Raw genomic sequence first — 22,350 nt, 5'->3', positions numbered from 1 at the left:
GTGACGAAGTATGTCAGCTGTGAAATGTAATATCATAATAAAAGTATGTTAAAGCGAGTGACATTGGCGCCGCTTATTACCATATCCTCCCCAGACACACTCAAGGATCTTTTATTTTGATTCAATTTACGCCTCTAAAACCATCTTCTTCTTGACCATTTACTAGCTTAGCTACCCCAAGAACAGAATACGCTCTAGTTGCTTGAGTATGGCGGTATTTGAAAAATGGAAATTGTAACCGGACTTACAGCGACAGTCGGCAAACTATTGCAATTCTCTGGATTGTTAACAAACAACGATGAGTCTGGGAGTAGGAATATGGAAGAAAAGGCGTTAGAGGTGTATGGTAAAGTATCTGATGATTATTACGCTTTTTGTATGCTGGATTGAGCAATAGTTGTTGTCTTCCTGAAGAAGCACATTGATTCAGGTCATAGCTACTCTAACAGATATTATAAGATGAACTGCTCTCAAAGACATTCACATTGTGGCAATCTAGCTGTTCAGTTGTGGGCCGAATGTGGTCTGTCAGATGTCAGTGAAACGCTGAACAGTTTTGCTGTGGCCTGGCGATTGTAGGCTATGACATAAATGCATAAGGGCAGGAAAACAAGGCTATCGTGGAAGACGACGCATGCAGTAGACTACTTCATTCAGGTCCTTGACGCTTTTGACCTACAATTCACCTCCAAACTGTCAGGTGGTATGGGTTGATCATAAATAAAACTCTGAATCAGGTGTGTGGCACAGTTTGGCTGCTTCTCCTCACAGCTACCACCCACCCAAAGGACACTCAAGAACAAACTGTAACCCCTCTATTGGGCTCCCTGCATATGTTTTGCCATGGATGTCCTCTGAGTTAACTTACTTGCATTAGTGACCAACCCTTTACCTCAACATCCTAATCCCCACATCATGAATGTAAACAAAGTAACAAGATTCACCAGCTTCAGGATAGCCTGGGAAATCCCATGCTGCTTCTGATGTGAACCAGACAATTGTATCAGGTTGCCATTTGCTGCGTTTTGTTGGGTGTTTTTTGTCGTATAGGTACATGATTGATGGCGTTTTTAACTATTAAGACCAGGCCCCTGTCATAAATTTGCTATTACAAGAACAAGTTGTGATGTAGTCCTTAAAGGGACACTGTGTGAGATTTTCAGTTGTTTATTTCCAGAATCCATGCTGCCCATTCACTAATGTTACATTTTTCATGAATACTTACCACCACCATCAAATTCTAAGTATTCATTATGACTGGAAAAATTGCACTTTTCATACATGAAAAGGGGGATCTTCTCCATGGTCCGCCATTTTGAATTTCCTAAAATAGCCATTTTTATCTGCAAAATGACTGTAATTGGACCATACTAGAAAATACTTGTTAATTACTTAGTAAACTTTCATGTAAAGATCAAATTTGCCCAGTTTTAATGAGCAGCATAGTTGCAGTACCTTGTTTGACCATTTCCTGCACAGTGTCCCTTTAAAGACCGTGTAATGGTGTAGTAGAGCTGGGTCATTTCACGTGAAATCAGACACTTTGGGACCCGACCGACCCGGATTTCGATCATACTTGGTGTGCCTTTTCAGTAGCAAGGTAGCACCCCAGAACTGCATTGGTTTGAATCTGACACTAATATTAAGGGAGAAACAGACTAGGAAAGGTTCACATGTGAGGGTAGGACACTATACATTCAGCCTTGAATATATCAGTCAGTGTTAGTCACAAAAAGATGCCTGTGGTGTTGTTTGAAAGCTCTTTTCTGGCTCTACATATTACACAATCACCTTGGAATACAACTACTCTCAGAATATGAATTATGATAAATTGAAAAATTAAAAATTGAATATCTAAAAAACTCATATTTTAAAATGGCCAGTTCCTTGTCCAAACGTAGCCGGCAATGTCATGAGCAGCACCTAAAATGCTGGTGTTCGGTTTGTTATTCATTTCAGAGAGAATTTGACTCACAAATATGGCATCATACAGACCACTTACTAATAATATGGTAATACCATAGTAGCATCACATGACAAAACAAAAACAAAACAAAAATGGTCAGTGTCCATGGTCCCAGGTTTCAGAAACTAAGGCAGATGTCCATTTATACACACCAAATGATGATATGTGAATGTTTGAACATTCCTTCTCTGTGTACCTGTGCCATCTTCCCTTTTTACCGTACTTTAAAGAGATAATCAATGGCTACACTCTCATTTTGTACTCTACCAGTGCATTTGAAGCAGCAGCTGTGTCTTTTGTAGATAATGTATAAGTACGTCCCGTTGCAGTTACAGGTTCCACTACCAGAAGCACATCCTGATGATCCATGACAGTCTATCTGGTCTGAAGGGAAAAGTGAAGGATGGAGATGGCCCATGAGGATGCAGGAAGTTCAGTTTCACCTCTCCAGTGCTCGGCATACATTCCTCAGCACATGCTAGCCACCAGTTGCCATCATATACAGCTACAACATACCCTTTGATGCTTGAAAATGTAACACATTCCTTTACTGAGCTCACTCTTTCAACTCTGCCTTCTCTGAATGCTGAATATGGCCTAACTTCCACTGTGTCCATTGACAATGGGCAGAAGCTGTGTAGTTTTTGAGTACCTGGAATAGTTCTTGCAGATTCAAACCTTTTCAACAGGTTCTCAGCTTCATGATGGTACATCTCTGTTGTGGCAAACTGGCAATGGATGTTCTTGACATTATCCTTGACAAATTCAAACAGTTGGTATGGCGTTATAATTTAATTGTCAATAGGACGTTGCAGACTTGCTCGTGCAGCAAGCCACTTAAACTGTCCTCCAACGCCATCACATGGACCTTTGCCATGTGATGTGGCAAAAAAGTGCCACTCTGCAGGTATGTGAAAATCTGCCTCGTGGTGGCACAAATTTGTTGTAATTTTAAGGTTCTTATATTGTGCAGGAAGTCTGCAACGTCCTATTGACAATTAAATTGTAACGCCATACCAACTGTTTGAATTTGTCAAGGATAATGTCAAGAACATCCATTGCCAGTTTGCCACAACAGATATGTACCATCATGAAGCTGAGAACTTGTTGAAAAGGTTTGAATCTGCAATAACTATTCCAGGTACTCAAAAACTACACAGCTTCTGCCCATTGTCAATGGACACAGTGGAAGTTAGGCCATTTTGAGCATTCAGAGAAGGCAGAGTTGAAAGAGTGAGCTCAGTAAAGGAATGTGTTACATTTTCAAGCATCAAAGGGTATGTTGTAGCTGTATATGATGGCAACTGGTGGCTAGCATGTGCTGAGGAATGTATGCCGAGCACTGGAGAGGTGAAACTGAACTTCCTGCATCCTCATGGGCCATCTCCATCCTTCACTTTTCCCTTCAGACCAGATAGACCTGTCATGGATCATCAGGATGTGCTTCTGGTAGTGGAACCTGTAACTGCAAACGGGACGTACTTATATACATTATCTACAAAAGACACAGCTGTTGCTTCAAATGCACTGGGTAGAGTACAAAATGAAGAGTGTGTAGCCATTGATTATCTCTTTAAAGTACGGTAAAGGGAAGATGGCACAGGTACACAGAGAAGGAATGTTCAAACATTCACATATCATCATTTGGTATGTATAAATGGACATCTGCCTTAGTTTCTGAAACCTGGGGACCATGGACACTGACCATTTTTGTTTTGTTTTTGTTTTGTCATTGTGATGCTACTATGGTATTACCATATTATTAGTAAGTGGTCTGTATGATGCCATATTTGTGAGTCAAATTCTCTCTGAAATGAATAACAAACCGAACACCAGCATTTTAGGTGCTGCTCATGACATTGCCGGCTACGTTTGGACAAGGAACTGGCCATTTTAAAATATGAGTTTTTTAGATATTCAATTTTTAATTTTTCAATTTATCATAATTCATATTCTGAGAGTAGTTGTATTCCAAGGTGATTGTGTAATATGTAGAGCCAGAAAAGAGCTTTCAAACAACACCACAGGCATCTTTTTGTGACTAACACTGACTGATATATTCAAGGCTGAATGTATAGTGTCCTACCCTCACATGTGAACCTTTCCTAGTCTGTTTCTCCCTTAATATTAGTGTCAGATTCAAACCAATGCAGTTCTGGGGTGCTACCTTGCTACTGAAAAGGCACACCAAGTATGATCGAAATCCGGGTCGGTCGGGTCCCAAAGTGTCTGATTTCACGTGAAATGACCCAGCTATGGTATGTTCAATGACTTGCAGAACCACAGATGGAACTGTGCTCATTATAGCACCTTTGTTTTACAAACTGTTAACGGATCAGGGAATCTGTGGCAGCAATCACTGCAAAAGGGCACGATTGCAGTTCTAAAAGAATTGCTTTGTACAAATGTGTTAATTGTGTAATTATGTAACATGTTGCACTAACATCCAGTGTAATCTTTTCTCTTCCCTATTAGATGTTATTCGCTCAATTCGGGACCCGGAGAAACCCAACACACTAGAAGAGCTGGATGTTGTTACGGAGAAGTGCGTTGAGGTTCAGGAAATTGGAGAAGATGAGTACCTGATTATCATTAAGTTCTCCCCCACTGTGCCCCACTGCTCTCTGGCAACCTTGATTGGTGAGTATGTCAAGTCCAGTCACATTTATTTTCATAGGCCATTTCATACACAGAAAGGCAACCTAATGTGCCTCACAAACAGCAGAAAAATACAGAATGAAACCATGCAAATATGGAATCAAGAAAAAAATACAAGATGGTATAAACAAAATGAAAACAACATAAGCATGCTGTTTTTTTTTGTTTTTTTTTGTTTTTTACAATACTAAAACAAAACTAGATTGCATTCTCACAGAAAATGCTGGAAGCGGGCTTGCCTTTTGGGGCAGAGATTAAACAAAGTACCATTGAGAAAACAAAGCTAAAAGAAATCTTGGAAAAAATCCATCCACCCAGTCAGAAGTTATGGGCCAAACAATTCAGCCATCTTGAAAGTGTTGTAGCTCTGCGTTTTGGGGATATACTAAATTACATACATGGTATTTTAAGCTGGCTAAGGAACACTGCATATGATATCATTTTGAAAATCAACATGGGTCCGAGTGGGATTCGAACTCACAACCTCCATATCTCTAATCCAGCACCTTTGCCATTGATACTAAATGACATACATGGTATTTTAAGTTGGCTACGGAACACTGCATATGATATAATTTTGAAAATCAACATGGGTCCGAGTGGGATTCGAACTCCCAACCTCCATATCTCTAATCCAAGACCATTACCATTGAGCCAAGCAGCTGGCTGTCTTAAATATTCCAGCTAAACAGACTGTAAGATTACTAGAATGGGGCCTTGCTCTGCAAGCCCGCTTAATAATAATAATAATAATAATAAACAGTACTTAGAGATTACTAGAATCGGGCCTTGCTGGGTCTTGCTCTGCAAGCCCGCTTAATAACTAAACAGGACCTAGAGATTACTAGAATCGGGCCTTGCTCTGCAAGCCCGCTTAATTACAGTTGCCCCTCCCCCCTCCCCCATTGCTCACATGATTAAGCAGGCTTTTTTTTCTCCTGAAATCAACCATGTACTCTTTTATACAGTTTCCTACACACTGCTCCCTTGCTGCTGAAAATAAAAGTATAAAAGGAAATGAAGGATCTGGAATTCATTTTCCTGTCAAATCAGTGTTTTTCTTCCAAACAGGTTACAAATGGTTACCCAATGGTTTTTGTTACTTTGTTACTGTGAAACTGTTTGTGACGTCACCGCTCTTACTTTCTAGGCCTCTGTTTGCAAGTGAAATTACAGCGCTGCTTGCCATTCAAACACAAGGTGAGTATTGTATTGTATTGTAGAATACATATGAGAGAAATCTTTTTTAGGAAAATGGTAAAAGCCATTATATACACAACCCATATGAAAAACTGGACAAGCCCTCTGTGATATCAGCCATAACAATGTGTAACCAATTAAGAACGGAAATGCATCTGTGGGTATTTACCTTTTTAAGACTGTCTGCAGCATCTATGTTGTAGGGGTGGTACGGTTCACAAAATTCACGGTTCGGTTCATATCACGGTGTCAAGGTCACGGTTTTCGGTTCTCTACGGTTCTTTTTTTTAGTTCATGATAAATGATGCACTGGGAATATTAAACAATATTTATGTAACTGCAGTTATAAAGTGATGTATAGGCTTATAATAGGCTTATTGTATAGGCTCATAATATGAAAATGGTGTGATTTTAATTGTCATCCTCTGATTGGTCTTATACACAAATGTTTTAATCAGAGAGACTGGATAAGATACTCCTAGAATGTCTGTTTTGCATATTTTTCTGGGCAGTACATGAATTGCGGTTTGCGACGGATGGCACGGTTCGGTTCGGTATGTGTGTGAATTGTACGGTTTCGGTTTTCGGTGCGGTTTGTGCCATCCCTACTATGTTGATTTACCTGTATCAGCGTCAAGTAATTCTTTAAAACAGGCCATTTTAGGTCTGAATGGGTTAACAGTTGGATGAAGCTGGAGGTTACTAGCACTACCAGAGCGACTGTATAAATACTCTTTGAATCTCTGGCACTACTATCTAGTAGAGTAGAGTAGAGTATCATTTATTGATCCCAGGGGGAAATTAAGGTGTCAAGTAGCATACATACATGCATTAATAGAGAACACATTACCCATGAGATATTACAGACATCCTTACACATATACAGTGAGGAGAATAAGTATTTGATCCCTTGCTGATTTTGTTGGTTTGCCCACTAATAAAGACATGATCAGTCTTTGATGTTAATGATCAAATGTATTCTAATATGGAGAGACAGAATATCAAAAAGAAAATTTAGAAATTAACTCTAAAGAATATATATTAATTGATTTATATTTCATTGAGGGAAATAAGTATTTGATCCCCTGCCAACCATTAAGAGTTCTGATCCTGCAGATCAAATGGCACTTCCAATCAACTTGTTATCTGAATTGAACACACCTGTTAATAGTAACCTGCACAAAAGACACATTGAATCTGCAGAATCAGTCCATAGTATCAGTCAATCAACCAAACTAAACTCGCCAACATGGGAAAGACCAAAAAGCTGTCAAAGGATGTCAGGGACAAGATTTTAGAATTCAGCAAGGCTGAAATGGGCTCCTGGATATCAAGGAGCAAACTGTTGTTGCATTTCTTCCAAATTTTAGGACATACAAAAACATCTCATCAATCATCAGTCTTAGGCCTATCTGTGGTTCCATTCAAGATTTGACTTTGTGGGGATTCAATAACCTGAAAAACAGAAAGCACCCTAAAACTGTACGGGAAGAGCTAGGAAATGATATCAAGGCAGCTGGGACCTCAATCACTAAGAAAACTATTGGAAACACTTAATACCACAGCGGATTAAAATCCTGCAGTGCATGTATGGTACCCCTGCTTCAGAAGGAACCTGTTCAGGCTCACCTGAGGTTTGCCAATGAACATCAAACTGGATTAGGATAAGATTGGGAGGTGCTGGAATCAGATGACACCAAAATCAAACTGTTTGGCATTAACACAACTCAATGTGTTTTGAGAAAGAGAAATGCTGCATATGATCCCAAGAACAACAACACCTCCAACATCATACATGAAAGTGGTAACATTATGTTTTGAGGTTGTTTGTCTGGCCAAGACACAGGACAACTTCACATTGTCAAGAAATGGGTGGAGGGAGACATATAAACGTACAATGCTGCATGCCAACTTCTTTCCCACCACCAGTAGACTGAAGGTGGTTCATGGATTGGCCTCCCAATATGATAATAATCCATAACATACAGCCCAAGCAACAAAGGAGTAGCTCAAGCAGAAGCACATTAAGGTCATGAAGTGGCCTAGACAGTTTCCAAACATTAACCCTATAATAATCCTGTGGAAGAAACAGAAGCTCCCATTTGCCAAGCTACAACCATACAACTTAAATGATTTAGAGATGATCTGCATAGACAAGTGGACAAACATCTCTTCTAATATATCCACAAACATTGTCATTAACTGAAAGAAACATCTGACCTCTGTACAAGAAAACAAGGGCTTTGCCACCAAGTATTTTGTCTTCTTTGACTAGAGGGGTCAAATACTTATTTTCCTCAATGGAATACAAATCAATTAAAATATATTCTTCAAAGTTATTTTCTGGATTTTCTTTTTGATATTCTGTCTCTCCATATTAGAATACATTTTATCATTAATATTATAGTCTGACCATGTCTTTATTAGTGGGCAAACCAACAAAATCAGCAAGGGATCAAATACTCATTCTCCTCACTGTATTAACCATATCTTGAGGACTTGTGGAAGAAGTGTGAACATGTCTACTCTATTATCCCTGTGTGAGATGTAGTATATACTTGATTTTTAAACGTGTTAATGTACTTCATTTACAGTTGGAAATTTACATTACTGAAGGAACACATTCAACCGAAGAAGACAGTAAGCAAATCGCCCATACATGAATGTACACTACATGTGAATATTGTTATTGTAAGTTATATTGTTATTGTAAGTAATGGCTGAGATTAGCCATGCTTATTAATTGTACTACTGGGTAACTTTCCTTTATGACTCCATTGGTTCCACCATATGTACTTACAATGTGTGTCAAACACTACTCCTTAGTCTTATCCTATGCTACAGTGTCAGTACAGAAGTTTACTCATCTTTATGCATTACCTCACAATCTCCACATGATGTCAACTGTTCAACCTCTGAACTGATGAAAAATCCAAAGTGCTCAGGGTTTGCAGAACAAGTATAGTAGGTGCTCTTTTGTGTCGGGAAAACCACAAGTCTTGTAAAAGGAGGGAATCCAACATACTCTTCATGCTAAAAAAAAAATGAAGCCTTTTTCCCCTACATGGCTTTTTTGAAATGTCAAAACAAACGGACAGCAACATGCACAGAGCCACACACAAATGACCTTTGTCAGGGATATTGATTGCTGTGCTCATATGTTTTTACATTTCAAATTAGACTTGCCTATAGCGTAACCTCTTCTTTATCCTCTGCAGTCAACAAACAGATCAACGACAAGGAAAGGGTGGCTGCAGCGATGGAGAACCCCAACCTGCGGGAAATTGTGGAACAGTGCGTTATGGAACCTGACGACTAGGAATATTCGAGAGCAATGCAATATGGAAACCTCACAACCAGTGAGATTGTTCGGTAGTGCATTACGAAACCTGTTTCTCAAGCGAGATTCTCATGTTTGTGTTTTAGAATCTAATGGGAAAGCAACTGTTGTTTCACACTCAGAACTTCATGCAATACTTTTTAAATGAGACCAACGTTTCGGCTTACGCCTTCATCAGGGTCATGTCATATCAAACACACAAACAGCTGAGTGTCTTTATGTAACAGCATTGATTAGACAGGTGCCCATTGAGGGTGTGCCCCAGGATTCCCAAGTGTGTCACGGCACTCGCTCTCAATTGAAGTCCATCAGCTGGCCTGGTGTCCCTATCACAGGAAACGTTGCTACATTGAATTATGAAACTTGTCAAGCAATCACAGATACGAATACACTTACATACATTTTAACACTTCACAATTCTGATAACTTCTGTTTCAGAACCTGACAACTGAGGAGATTATGTAGTATTGCATTGTGGAAACAGTAGAGATACTCTGTAGCGATGCGTTCAGCTGTGTGACAATAAGTGAGACTCTAGAACAGTGCAGTAAGGAACCTGACATCGAGTGGTCAACTCACGCCATATGTCACTAATGTACTGACTATTGACAACAACCCACCTGAACGGCGTTCTATTTTACACATAGGAAATGGCAGCGGTTTTCTGCTGCCTGTAATTCTTTAAATTGTATCAACAGTAGATTTTTATCATCCATATAAGTACGTAAGGAACATTGTATTAACAATGCCTTAAGAAGTACATTTTTGAACAAAAATGCTGATGCGCACAAATGTTATGGTTATTTCTATCATGATGAGTGGACTGAAAAAAATAATCTAAAAAGCTAAATGAATTCCATTTTGGGTCGGGTAATTCTAATGGTTTGGTAGGCAAGGTTTGGCATGTACAATTTATTCCAGCCTGTTGTGACCGTACATGAGGTTATAATTCCCTAATGTTATACTGTACAGAATTTCTGAAAAAATTGCTGTTGCTGTAAGCTAATTTTATTAAGAAGTATTGTACTGAAATGTAACATATTTTATTATGTATATCTGAAGATTATTTTAGTAAAGATGGCCATTTCCTGTTATTGAAGTTTTTGTATTGTGGTTTGTTGCTGTACTGTAATAAACCATCCATGTATGCATAATACACAGACCTGGCAAAATGTTGATGCCTGGCTGACTGAAGGAGAATCAGGCAGCTTTAAAGAAGCATTATCAACACTTTTAATATGAGCATGCCTGATGATGCATAATAAATTACATTAATAACTGAGCTGAATTGAAATAACTTCCCCATCCCACCCATAGCAATCACTTTCCTCCTTATTTACAGCCTGTTTCTACTACAAGAACAACCAAAGAGGCGGGAGCTGTGGCGCAGCGCCCTAAGCCCCCCATATTTGGGCTTACATTGCCCACAGGGACCCCGGTTCGAGTCCGGCCGGGGTGATTTCCCGGCCCTGCCCCATCTCTCTCTCCCAATCATTTCCTGTCTACTCTCACACTGTCCAGTAATAATAAAGGCCAAAAAAGACCCCAAAAATACTTAAAAAAAAGAACAACCAAAGAGGTATTTTAGTTTAGTGAAAGTTGAGAAACAGAGTGAAAAAAATCAGAGGGAATGGTCACAGGTGAAAACAAGGTGTTACAATCAGTTCCGACTACACCACAGTTTAATTTCTAGAAATTGTAGGAGTTGATTTGAAGAATCAGCCAGCAGGAGCAAACCACACAATTGCATTGTTTTGTTCTGTTTATTGTTATATTTATACAATATTACATTATTTAGTCAGAACACAGTTCATGAAGACCTACAGTATACATAGTAGTGCAGTGGTAAAAAATAAAGTGGGCATACCATATGTCTTAAAAACTGTAAATGCATACAGTTTATGTTAGGGGGTCACAAAAAAGGCCAGTAAACTCGTTTTTTGTTATTTTAAAAAGGTGCGTAAATGCCCTTTACGTTGGCTTTCCCCTGCATAGCTGTCCCTACAAACAAACACATGACAATAAACAAGCTCAATACATTACAAAGGTAACAGCACGATGCAGCGATTGGGGTTAAAGTTCATTATAAAAGACAGCATGCGCGATACATCGTCATTCCACACGTGGAAGTCACATGCAGCCTTACACTCTCATTGGCTGAGATAAAGATCACAGAGCCTCTTCTGAGTGTCCAGTCAGAGGGGCAGGAGGGAGTGGAGGCGGTCGCTTCCCCGCTGATCACCAATAGGATTCCAGCGCTGTCCACAGGCTGAATGGTGTGCTCCTTCACATTGGCTGGGACCTGTTCAATGGTGCAGCAAACGCAGTGCAGTAAATGTTATTACAATACATACAGGGAAGCCGACAGTGTGAGTGTGTGTGGTGGTGGTGGTGGTGGTGGGGGGGGCGCACAGAATGTGGGAAGGGTGCTCAGAATTTGATCATTGTTACATTGTATGCATGTTTTTTTTGTTTATAAACACAGTGTTGTGAGGAGGGCAAGACACTGGCAGCCAACCATGTGAGCTAATTTTTTGACCGACAGCGGTTTCCAACAGTCAGAGGTTGAGTTGTGCACAGCCAAGGTCGCGCAGCCAGGGGGAAACAAAAATGTAGAACCTATCTATTGGGTGTGCCTTTTAGATGACTATCCCGGGTCTGGCCAAATCTGTCAGCGGCTTGGCCCCTGTCACATACATTACTCTGTGCTGCAGTAGTCCCCTAGCTGGTGGTCGGGGAGAGGCACACTACTGCTGGGGGCGTTGCAGACACAAGGGACTCTGCATAAAACCTTAAATACATGCTTTAATATGATATGACTTCAATAAATTGGCTTGTAACAGCATTCAGTTTGTATGGTTATTATTATTAGCTGTGAATTTAAAGTTAAGCAAAAATGATTGGGAAATGGGGGGTGGAGGGGTCTTAAAAAATATTCTTAGGTCCAAAAGAGGGTTGCAGTAGAAAAGTTTTGGGAACCACTGCTGTACTGCACGGCGTAGCTCAGGGGTGGGGAACCTTTTTCATTCGAGGGGCCACTTCAAATTCATCCGAGGGCCGTATTTACAAACAACCAGGATTTCCCCCTGCACCACTTTAGGCCTATATTGAAGGCAGCCACTTTTAAAACAGACCCCACATTGTCTTGGTCCCTTGAATATAACTTTTAATTGTAGTGCAAATGTATTTTCTACGATTCCTTTACAAAATCATGAAATCACGACTCACGAAATGCCATATTTCCTGTTAAGCTGCATAACATTAAAATTATACTGGGGGGAGGATAAAACGGCCTCAAGGGGTGCAAACGGCCCTCGAGTCATACATGCGAGAATCGGTATAGGGGCTTGTGGCTACACTCAATTTAGGTCTACACATAGAGCTTGCACATTAATGGCAATTCATCCGATCATCATTAAAAAAAAGAAAAGAAAATTCATTAGGCTATTTATTCTTTTTATGACTCTTCCTACTTCCTGGAGGTGTTCTCACACAATTTAATTAGGCATGTCGTTATCCGCTGAATCGGTGCGTGCTGGTGAATATGAGCATATTAATATGCCGTCAACATCGTCTAAAATATTCCATATGGTAATAAATGTTGCCAACACATTTGCGCTTCTTCACCACTCTGTGCTATGGTTATCTGATATGAACAAGAGAGAGAGAGAGAGAGAAAGAGAGAGAGAATGTGTGTGTGTACGTGTATGTGTATGTGTATGTGTGCGCGCGCCCGTGTGTGTGCGCGTGAGTGAATGTGTATTAAGAGAGAGAGAGAGATATCATATATATATATACAGTTTTTTTAAATCCTTCTGGATTATGGGTTATTGGGTCATTGATCTCTCAATACAAACCTGAACATGCGCTACCAAGTACAGCAAGCGCTCCCAAGTATAGCGAGCGCTCCCAAGTGCCACCCGGCGGTTGTTTGGGTACACTGCAGCTAGGCCCGGTACGTACCGAGGTGGATGACGTGGCATTACCTCGGTAAAGGGTGTGCATTGCAGAGATGTGGACTTGTGACTTGTGACTCGGACTGACTTGTGACTTGAGTCACAAATGACTCGACTTGAGACTTGACTTGCCAATATTAGGAGTGACTTGTGACTTGACTCGACTTGTACGCTATTGACTTGAGACTTGACTCGACTTGACAGTTTTAGCTTGCAATGACTTGCAATTGTGCTCCAAGTCAATGAATATATATATTTTTTTGCATTTTGTGTGTGAAAAAAATGCATGAAAGAAATTTACCTTCAACCATAGTCAAAAACCATGCTAAAAAATATATATGATCAATTGTGGGTTGCATGGTCACCCAAACAAACATGGAAGCTTGTCTGCAGCCGTGCTGTAATGGTTAGGGAGTTGGGCTGGAGATCACAGAGTTGCAGGTTTGAATCCCACCCTTAAACTCACCTCTTCCTACAACTCCATCCATGACTGAAGTGGCCTTGAGCAAGGCACCTAACCCCATATTGCTCAAAGGACTGTCACCAATATATGTGTTGGATAAAAGATAAAAGTAATTTAACAAATAATTATAAACCGTGGTAAAACCATGGTTAGTTTTCAGAGTAAAACCATGGTTCAATTTATAGTTAAACCTAGTAAAACCAAAAACCATGCCGAACCATGCTCAAAAAACTGAAATCATAGTATACCATGCAGTGTTCACGCTAGAATTCTTACTGGCCGGACAAGTGGCCGGCTGCATTGCAGAATACCGGACATTTAGAATATCTAACGGACCTTCCCTAATATAGGGAACACACACTCCCTAATGGGTCAAAGTGGCTAGTAAATTAGTCTTTTCTACCAGCAAAACTTAAATTTCACTAGCATTGGGCCAGTTGGCTGGTGTTAAAGAGCCAGCTGCTTGTATGCACGGGGAGCAAACGCGCGCTCTCTTTCACATGAAAGAAAAAAAGCAGCCAGCCAACGTGCTGCGCGCATAGGCATATCTGGCCAAGTTATCGACTGAAAACATTGTGTTTTATCAGCAAACTCGAACAGATTTTCCGATGTGATGACTGTAATGGTTGTGCAGTAACGGTAACAACGCTACAGAAATTTGAACTGTAACACTATTGCGTGCTGTTTAGACCATGACACGTTCATTTACATAGGGTATAAATACTATTCATAACTATTTTCGGCTTTGTTCAGTTTCATATCACTGGTGTTTTGTGTAACATAACATTCAGTATTTAAAATGAGCTAATATTATTTACTGATTAATTTCAGTCATTTTTTGTCGGACATTTTGGCCGGTCACATTTTATTTTGCCGGTCATTCATGATGCAAAACGGCCAATGTCCGGCCACAGCCGGCTAACGTCAACCCTGATACCATGGTCGATTTTCGGGACATGACTGGCGAAGGGGGACATGCAAAGCAGTGTGGAGAGGTAATGAATTTATGACCAAAGGTAATTGTCAATATTGCACATAGAATACAAGGTGACTTGTTAATGACTTGGAAAAAATAAGACTTGGACTTGGACTTGACTTGGCTTTGGCACGACTTGGACTTGGACTTGACTTGACTTGGCTTTGGCACGACTTGGACTTGACTTGGTCAAATGTGTTTTAACTGGTGACTTGACTCGGACTTGATTGGAAGGACTTGAGACATACTTGCGACTTGCAAATTAGTGACTGGGTCCCATCTCTGGTGCATTGTAGGGGGACCGACTGTAGGTTCCCCACACCTGGCGTAGCTAATTCAACCATAGCCAAATGGTCAGGGGGTTGAGAATGCATTTCCGTTGTATGGACTGTGTGCTGTGGTGTGCTAGTGGAACGTTCATATACCTGAATGTAACCTAAACAAAATGGACAACATGGATGCTTACCTCGATCCTCATAACAGCAAAGTCGGGCACGGGGGGGTCGTAGATGAAGGTGTGGGGGTCGGAGCTGTCCTGTGTGCAGGGGAAAATCTTAGCACTCGGTGGACTCGGCGTGTAGTTCAACATCTCGCAAAGGGTGTTGACGTCGATGTACTTAGGGGTCAAGCCAGCCCGCACGGTGTTATCCGAACAGGCCATGCACTCGATGCAGTCTGGTAGGTTGGAGAAGGAAGAAGATGTGCACAGTGTCATGATTGTTGTTCGGGGTGTTTTTATGGTTTCTTCTTATCATCATCATCATCATCATTATTATTATTATTAGTAGTAGTAGTATTATTATTATAATTCAACATTTATTTTGTAATGGGATCTTAATGGCCTAGAAATCTAGATGGCTAGGATCTAAAGCCATCCAAGAACAATGTGAAAGACTGCTGGAAACGAAGCATACCAAGATGCATGAAAGCTAAAATGAATAATCAGGGTCATATTGATATTGAATCATATTGATTTCTGAAATATCAGGACTAATCAGGGCAAATAATATAGTCTACAAACAGCAACAAACAGTATATGGTAGTAAAATAATCTGCAAATATTGGTGATGTATAGTGATATCAGATGTATTATTGGGAGGATATATTGGCTGGATCTGATTATCGCAAATGGTAATCCCATGGTCTCCAGTGTGAATTACATGTCTGCCTTGGCTCATTATGAGATAATGAAAAAAGGAGGCGCACACAAGGCTTGTGTGAAAATGTATATTAAAATGTACAACATAACTTAGAGGTTAAAAGTGGAGTGGGGTCCAAGGACAGCGAAATGGACTAGGTCCGAAAAGTCTTGCTCCAGATGTAACCTCTGACTTCTGTTGTAAATTTTCAGCTACAATATACATTTTTCACATAAGCCTTGTGTGTGCGCCTCCTTTGTTCATTACCTCAAGTTATTACTACTTTTTGGGAGCGGACGCACCAAGCAATACACGGGTCAAAAGTTTAGGCGCAGACGCAGACCTTGCTGGTTTTTGTCCCAGGCCTATTATGAAACACGTACCCCCACTCAAGTAGGCGTGAGGCTCGCTGGCCCCCAGGAACATGGCCTGGCCTGGCTGCAGGATCATGTGGTTGAGGAAGTAGATGGAGAAGCAGCCGATGTCTCCTGGGTACTGGGAGTTCAGCCGGAGCAAGAGCTTCCCCTGGCATCCAGATGTGTCTCTGCCTGCCTCCTCTGCACAGATTAAGAGAGGAAAGTCACGTCATACAGTAGCAATGACATGGACAATGAGATAATACATTATTCCACATAAAATATACACGCTGCTCAGGCCAACCACAAGCACTATGCAACAGTGATTGCACACAAATGCAGGCGCGCACAGACAGACACACACACACACACACACACACACACACACACACACACACACACACACACACACACACAAGCAAAATTAAGTATACTGTACATGTGATTGTCACTATCTAACACCAACAAGCAGTGTGTGTGTGTGTCTGTGTGTCTGTCTGTGTGCTTTGAAAATCAGAACACAGGACCACAACACCAGAGAGGGTTGATACGTAGGGCTCTCTACACTCTTCTCTACAGTATGACAACACATCCTCTACTCACCGTCCTCGGTCACTCTCTTGACCAGCATGTTGTGTTGATCCACCAACACCTTCTTCTCGCAGTTCATCATGCGCGTGAAGCACATCTTGAGGACCTGGGCCACCCTCCTCAGGTCTCCCGCTGCCCCCTGCAGCTCGTCAGACGCCTCGTTACCTACTAGCGCGTGGAACTCAGGGACGGCTGGAAAAAAACACAGGTGAATGGAAATCCATTATTTTTACAGTTTTGGAAGCTGTTTACAGGTATATGTGTGACGGAGGTCATCTTGCACCTGTTCACCCCCCTCGGGGATCGAACGTGCGACCTCGTCAACTACAACGGTTCGGCAATGGGAGACACAGTACGATACCGCTGGGCCAAGAGACTAGTCTCTCGGCCCAACGGCACGAGACTGTATGAGGCTATCGGAGGGAGGTTTACCAACATTCCACGCCAACTCTGTGCTAGTTAGCCTCCGTTACACTCTCCCCCTTAAACCTCACTCCCATCCCGGGTTTCGGCACCACTGTGACGGAGGTCATCTTGCACCTGTTCACCCCCCTTGGGGATCGAACGTGCGACCTCGTCAACTACAACGGTTCGGCAATGGGAGACACAGTACGATACCGCTGGGCCAAGAGACTAGTCTCTCGGCCCAACGGCACGAGACTGTATGAGGCTATCGGAGGGAGGTTTACCAACATTCCACACCAACTCTGTGCTAGTTAGCCTCCGTTACATATGGGCATTTTTAAAAACACTTCAGTTTTGGTCTTTTGGAGTTTTAGGAAACTTCCTATCAATTTCCTTTTAAAAATGTTATCCACAAGTCGCATGTTTATATGTGAACAGATGGAAAAACATCTGCATATAAAAATATCCGCATACTGTGTAAGCAATACTTTGGGTACAGTTGATTTTACAGTCCCGGTTCATTTAATTAAATCAATTAAGTACAGTTTAACAAAGTGTGTGTAACAGTGCAACAGTATGTAACATTGTGTACTTGTAGGCCTACTGCACAGGTTAGGTAGCCTATGTACAGCGAAATACATAAATATACATGAAGATATGCAAAAAAAAACCCTAATATGTAATATCATGTACAAAGACTACAGTATACTGAACAATAACACGTAAGGACAGTGTGAGTATATGATGTCCGATTGTTTCAGTCCTTGTTGCATTGTACGGAATTGACTACAAAGCATGGATAAATATTTTGTGTGCAAAATATTTATGGTGTATATTATGTCATGTTGTCAGTGTCAGTTGAAAATGCCTGATGAAGATCCAGTGTGATCGAAACGTTGCATTTTAAATAATAAAGTTTATTTTTGGAGCTCATCGGCAGTGTGCAGACCTACCTTTTTCAACTATCTGATTTTTTTGTCTGGCACCTGCGACAAGTGTTTTTGGATGTGCGCACCCTACCCAAAACTACATGTTGTCAGTGTCACACACTTTGTTACACTGTCGGTACATATATTCATACAATGATAATAACCATTTTGAACCACATTTTTAAAAAAAGTGTAACCGAAAATACTTACTGTTTAGAAAAGTTATAATTTCTTCGACTGGTCTAAATCCGCAGAGCCCCTCAAACCGTGTCAGTGCTATGGCCATCTCTGGCTTGTGGTTGTTGTCGGGGTAGTGCTCGGGAAACTGGGCATGCAGCTGCACAGCCAACTCCTACGACAAGCACAGAGGATCAAGAAGTGTTACATTGCATTTCAGCAGAATGGAGTCAATAGTAAAAAGTTAATAAACAACTCAGTTAAATATACATAACATACATACCTGTACATAAACTGTGTCGCCATTGTGTGGGGGCAACCAAAATCATCAGACTCGAATGTGACCAGCATATGCCAGCCTTTAAAATGCCCTGCCAGTGTTGGGTGAATGGGGTGCATCCGAGCCTATGTATGTGTGGATGTCTGTGTGTGTGTGTGTGTGTGTGTGTGTGTGTGTGTGTGTGTGTGTGTGTGTGTGTGTGTGTGTGTGTGTGTGTGTGTGTTTATGTGTGTGTGTGTGTGTGTGTGTGTGTTTATGTGTGTGTGTGTGTGTGTGTGTGTGTGTGTGTGTGTGTGTGTGTGTGTATGTGTTTGTCTGTGTGTGTGCCAGCCTTTAAAACGCCCTGCCAGTGTTGAATATTCCTTTTTCCTCATGCCTGTGCTCGCAACAAATGTGATTTCAATAACTAGGTCATATACAGTACAGTCAGAGTTGTGGAAAATAGCATCAGCTGGCTCAGAGAACTGGAACTTGAACAAACGTTTTACACTTTGAACTGGCATGTCTAGTGTAGAATAATAAAAATAAATGTGTACAGTAAATCATTTGGGTTACACTTTATTGTAATGGTTCACTATTACAGTGGACCAAACACATTAGGTACAGTGTAATAGCCAGTGTAACAATATTTAATACCATGCCATACCAGTGTAACACCACTTACATCTAGGGTTAAGGTAAGGGTTAGGGTTAGGGTTGGTACATGGTATTACACTGGTATTACATGGTATTGAATATTGGTACACTGGTTATTACACTGTAGCTAATGTGGTAGATCCACTGTTATAGTGAACCATTAAAATAAAGTGTGTTACCATCCTTTTTTGTTATAAACCAGTGCACTGTTTACAGTAGATTGGTACCTACTTTGTTGGGGTGGGCCTGGATGGAGAGTGCAGTGTTGACGGATAGGACCTTGAAGAGGAAGGGCAGCTGTCCATGGAAGGTGGCCTTGACCTTTGACCCTAAACAGACAGGATGCTCTGCGATCCACTGTCCCAGTGTCCTCTGGGGTATTCTGTTGTCCTTGATGACAGCATCGCCTTTAGGGTGCGTACCCATCCACAGCTATACAATACAGCCACATGAGAGAATGAACCCACATTAGCATAAATATGTACAAACTAGCTTTTTACATTTTGCATGCCAGTACCAAGTAACATAGGCCTACAGTATATACACTGATTCGTTGTATTTCATTCATTCCTTTGTGTTGCTTTCAGATGTATTGTGTTACAAAATAAAAAACAAGTATAAGTGCAACACTAGCACATGATATTACATGGCTGTTACACCAGTTATTCCACTGCACCTAATGAAAACCTATGAAGGTTTTTACATTTCTTTTACCTCTACTTCGACTTTATACACCTCTGGCGTAGCACCATCATCACACATAAGACTAGCTGTTAGAGCAGAGATGGGCAAACTCAGACCTGAGGGCCACATGAGACTAACCAATTATTAACCAATTATTCATCTTCATAGATTTCATTACACTGACTGTACAGGAATGAAATAGCAAAACACGCTATGTCAGCAAACTAAATGTTTAGTTATTGTTTAGTTATGGGATATGGGTTTAGTTGCCACATTCTAAAGCCATTGTGGCCCTTGGATACTGAAATATTTGCCCACCCCTGTGTCAGAGGAAACCAAACCTCGGCGTAGTGCTGGTCCTGCTCGATAATGGCCTGGGGATCATCTCCAGCAACCAGTTTGGCGACCTCGCTGTCCAACCCCACCTTCCCCCAGGCATACTTTTGCACCGCACACGACAAAGGAAACACTGAGGGAACAAGAGTGAGTCGTCAGTCATGTTTTTCTTGTCAGCCTGTGAGTGGGCTACGTGTACAAAATGTTAGTCAGGTCAAGAGCAATGCAAGTACTTTCTGAGTCCCAGAAAATACGGGAACTCCTTTCACTTTGTCGGGAAGCAAACAACCATTAGCAAACTAAGGGAGGTGGGTCAACCATGCCGTTTGGGAAATGATAATTGTTATGGTCTTGGTCAGACCAAGACTCGAAGAGATTTGAACGTCGATGATAATCAATATGCGTACTAAAATGTATGCATATTGAACTGTATCGGTTTGCTAAAAGCCCAATTTCTTTATTTTTTGTCTGATATAGGAAGCCAGTGGCAGACAGTAGACATGATAGATAATACGGACCTGTCTGATGTTTACTTACTCTTACTGTCTGCATAATTCTCAACATAGCTATTGCTTTAAATAGAACACTATAAGGTGTTGATGGAAATGGAAAGCCAAGGGAAACCTCACTGCCACTGAGATTTTTGGCAGAGATTTATATTCTTTACTGAGTTTCACACACAACATCATGTAGGCCTAGGCCCATCAATAGGATCTCAAATAGGCCTAAACTAAAGTACAGAAGTGGAATTGTCTGGTAGGGTTACAGTATATGTTTCATATGGCTACGTGACCTGGATCCTCTGCGTCCTCTTGTACACCTAAACAATATGTTCTTTAAAGTAGGCCTAGAATAATACTGACCTCAACTCTGTTCAACATCAAATGTCACATTGTCAGCTGCTGTCATCGACTTCAACAGTAGCCTACCACTAGAGGGAGGGCGCTCCATTCCAGATAGCCTTTTACTTGTATCACTACGGATGGCTACTAAAAATAAGATGTACTTAAATTGACATCTATTATTATAAAAAAAAAAGATACTCTCTGTTACCACGATGAGTAGGAATAGGTGATAATACAGCAACAAAGCGGTCATGTTTGGTGGGTACATTTTGACAGCTGTCATAAAATCTCTACACGCAACTTGACGATGCTCGTACACCAAACTAGTTTTCAGGCAATATATTTTGCGGTTGAGCTTAAGATCTCAAACCAAGCAACAATGTTTCCGATGATGATACATTGTATCTCTCTTGACACATTCCATTCGGCATCTCTCTGTGCTTCTATGGATCAATAACAAACGAGAACTGTGGTCTTCCGCGTCAGAATACCTCCTCTACCTCTTTATTCTCTTCTTCAACAAGAGTAGAAAATTACATTTACCGATTATAATGTAGGAGTAATCAATTTACCTCGTATATCCCCCATTGCTACAGGAACACACCGGGTGCTTTGAATGAATGCAGTTCAAGAAGAGAACTGCTGGCTACACTAATCCTGAGAGAAACATCCGGCTTTACATCCGGGGTTCTCCACGAAAGCTACGTGCCTCTTGTCACAGTAAATGTCAAAATGGTTAAGACGACCCTAAAACTCGACTTGAAGTGGATAGGCATAGGCTAATACATTTAGAATTATATAATTTATCTGGAAGAAAGTATGGGATTAGGATATTATGGCCTACGTGGCTTGGAGTTATCTCGTGTGATTGTTATAAAATATGTGGTAGGTAGGCCATGGTTCAGAAGCGTTGAATGAATGAATGAATGAATGAATGAATGAATAGTAGGCCTAGTAGTCTGATTTATGCAGCTATCTCTGCTTTCAAATAGAACACGTCTTAAAAATAGCTGTTATTTATTTGTTTGTTATCAGTTTTATTTATTTGTAAAGTCACAGCCTAAGTAATATGACTTTTATTTGATGAAGCAGGCTTGCCCACTTTCAACAGTGTGATTACCAGGGTGGACTTCTTTTTGTAGTTAGCCTACACCAGACCAACCAGTGGGAAACATGTCTTGGAACTGAACTGTAGTCATAGCAAAGATTCTCTATTCTAAAACCGTGCATTTAAACCGTCTCTGGTCATAGTGCAAGCAATGGGTGAAAAAATCGCTCACAGGTGATACAAGCATAAAAGTTGGCACAGGTGTTCATTAGGACATGCTTTTCAATATCAGGGGGGGAGGCACTCTAAATTCCATGTTGCATAGCAACGGTTGCTAAGTAAAGCATTTCCCTTAGCAACTAGCA

At 40.9% G+C, this 22,350-nt stretch overlaps 2 protein-coding genes across 2 annotated transcripts; one reads left to right on the top strand and one right to left on the bottom strand.

The window, feature by feature from the left end:
* The first annotated feature begins 72 nt into the window (after positions 1-72).
* On the top strand, positions 73-10,258 carry ciao2a (cytosolic iron-sulfur assembly component 2A). The gene is made up of 5 exons (XM_063197106.1): positions 73-346; positions 4,442-4,606; positions 5,775-5,824; positions 8,419-8,464; positions 9,043-10,258. Exons 1-5 carry the CDS (start codon positions 226-228, stop codon positions 9,141-9,143), a joined length of 483 nt encoding a protein of 160 aa, XP_063053176.1. The 5' UTR covers positions 73-225; the 3' UTR covers positions 9,144-10,258.
* On the bottom strand, positions 9,895-21,605 carry mpi (mannose phosphate isomerase). Its single transcript, XM_063197105.1, has 8 exons — positions 21,510-21,605; positions 20,098-20,225; positions 19,304-19,504; positions 18,190-18,331; positions 16,658-16,837; positions 16,082-16,255; positions 15,026-15,234; positions 9,895-11,466 (listed from the first exon to the last, which is right to left on the bottom strand). The coding sequence occupies exons 1-8, from the start codon at positions 21,523-21,525 to the stop codon at positions 11,248-11,250; spliced, it is 1,269 nt and encodes a 422-aa protein (XP_063053175.1). The 5' UTR covers positions 21,526-21,605; the 3' UTR covers positions 9,895-11,247.
* Positions 21,606-22,350: the final 745 nt, after the last annotated feature.

Source organism: Engraulis encrasicolus, chromosome 4 (genome assembly GCF_034702125.1).
Source record: "Engraulis encrasicolus isolate BLACKSEA-1 chromosome 4, IST_EnEncr_1.0, whole genome shotgun sequence".
Classification (NCBI taxonomy): Eukaryota; Metazoa; Chordata; class Actinopteri; order Clupeiformes; family Engraulidae; genus Engraulis; species Engraulis encrasicolus.
Note: the sequence above shows the minus strand (reverse complement) of the source record. Positions and strands in the feature narration are given on the sequence as shown.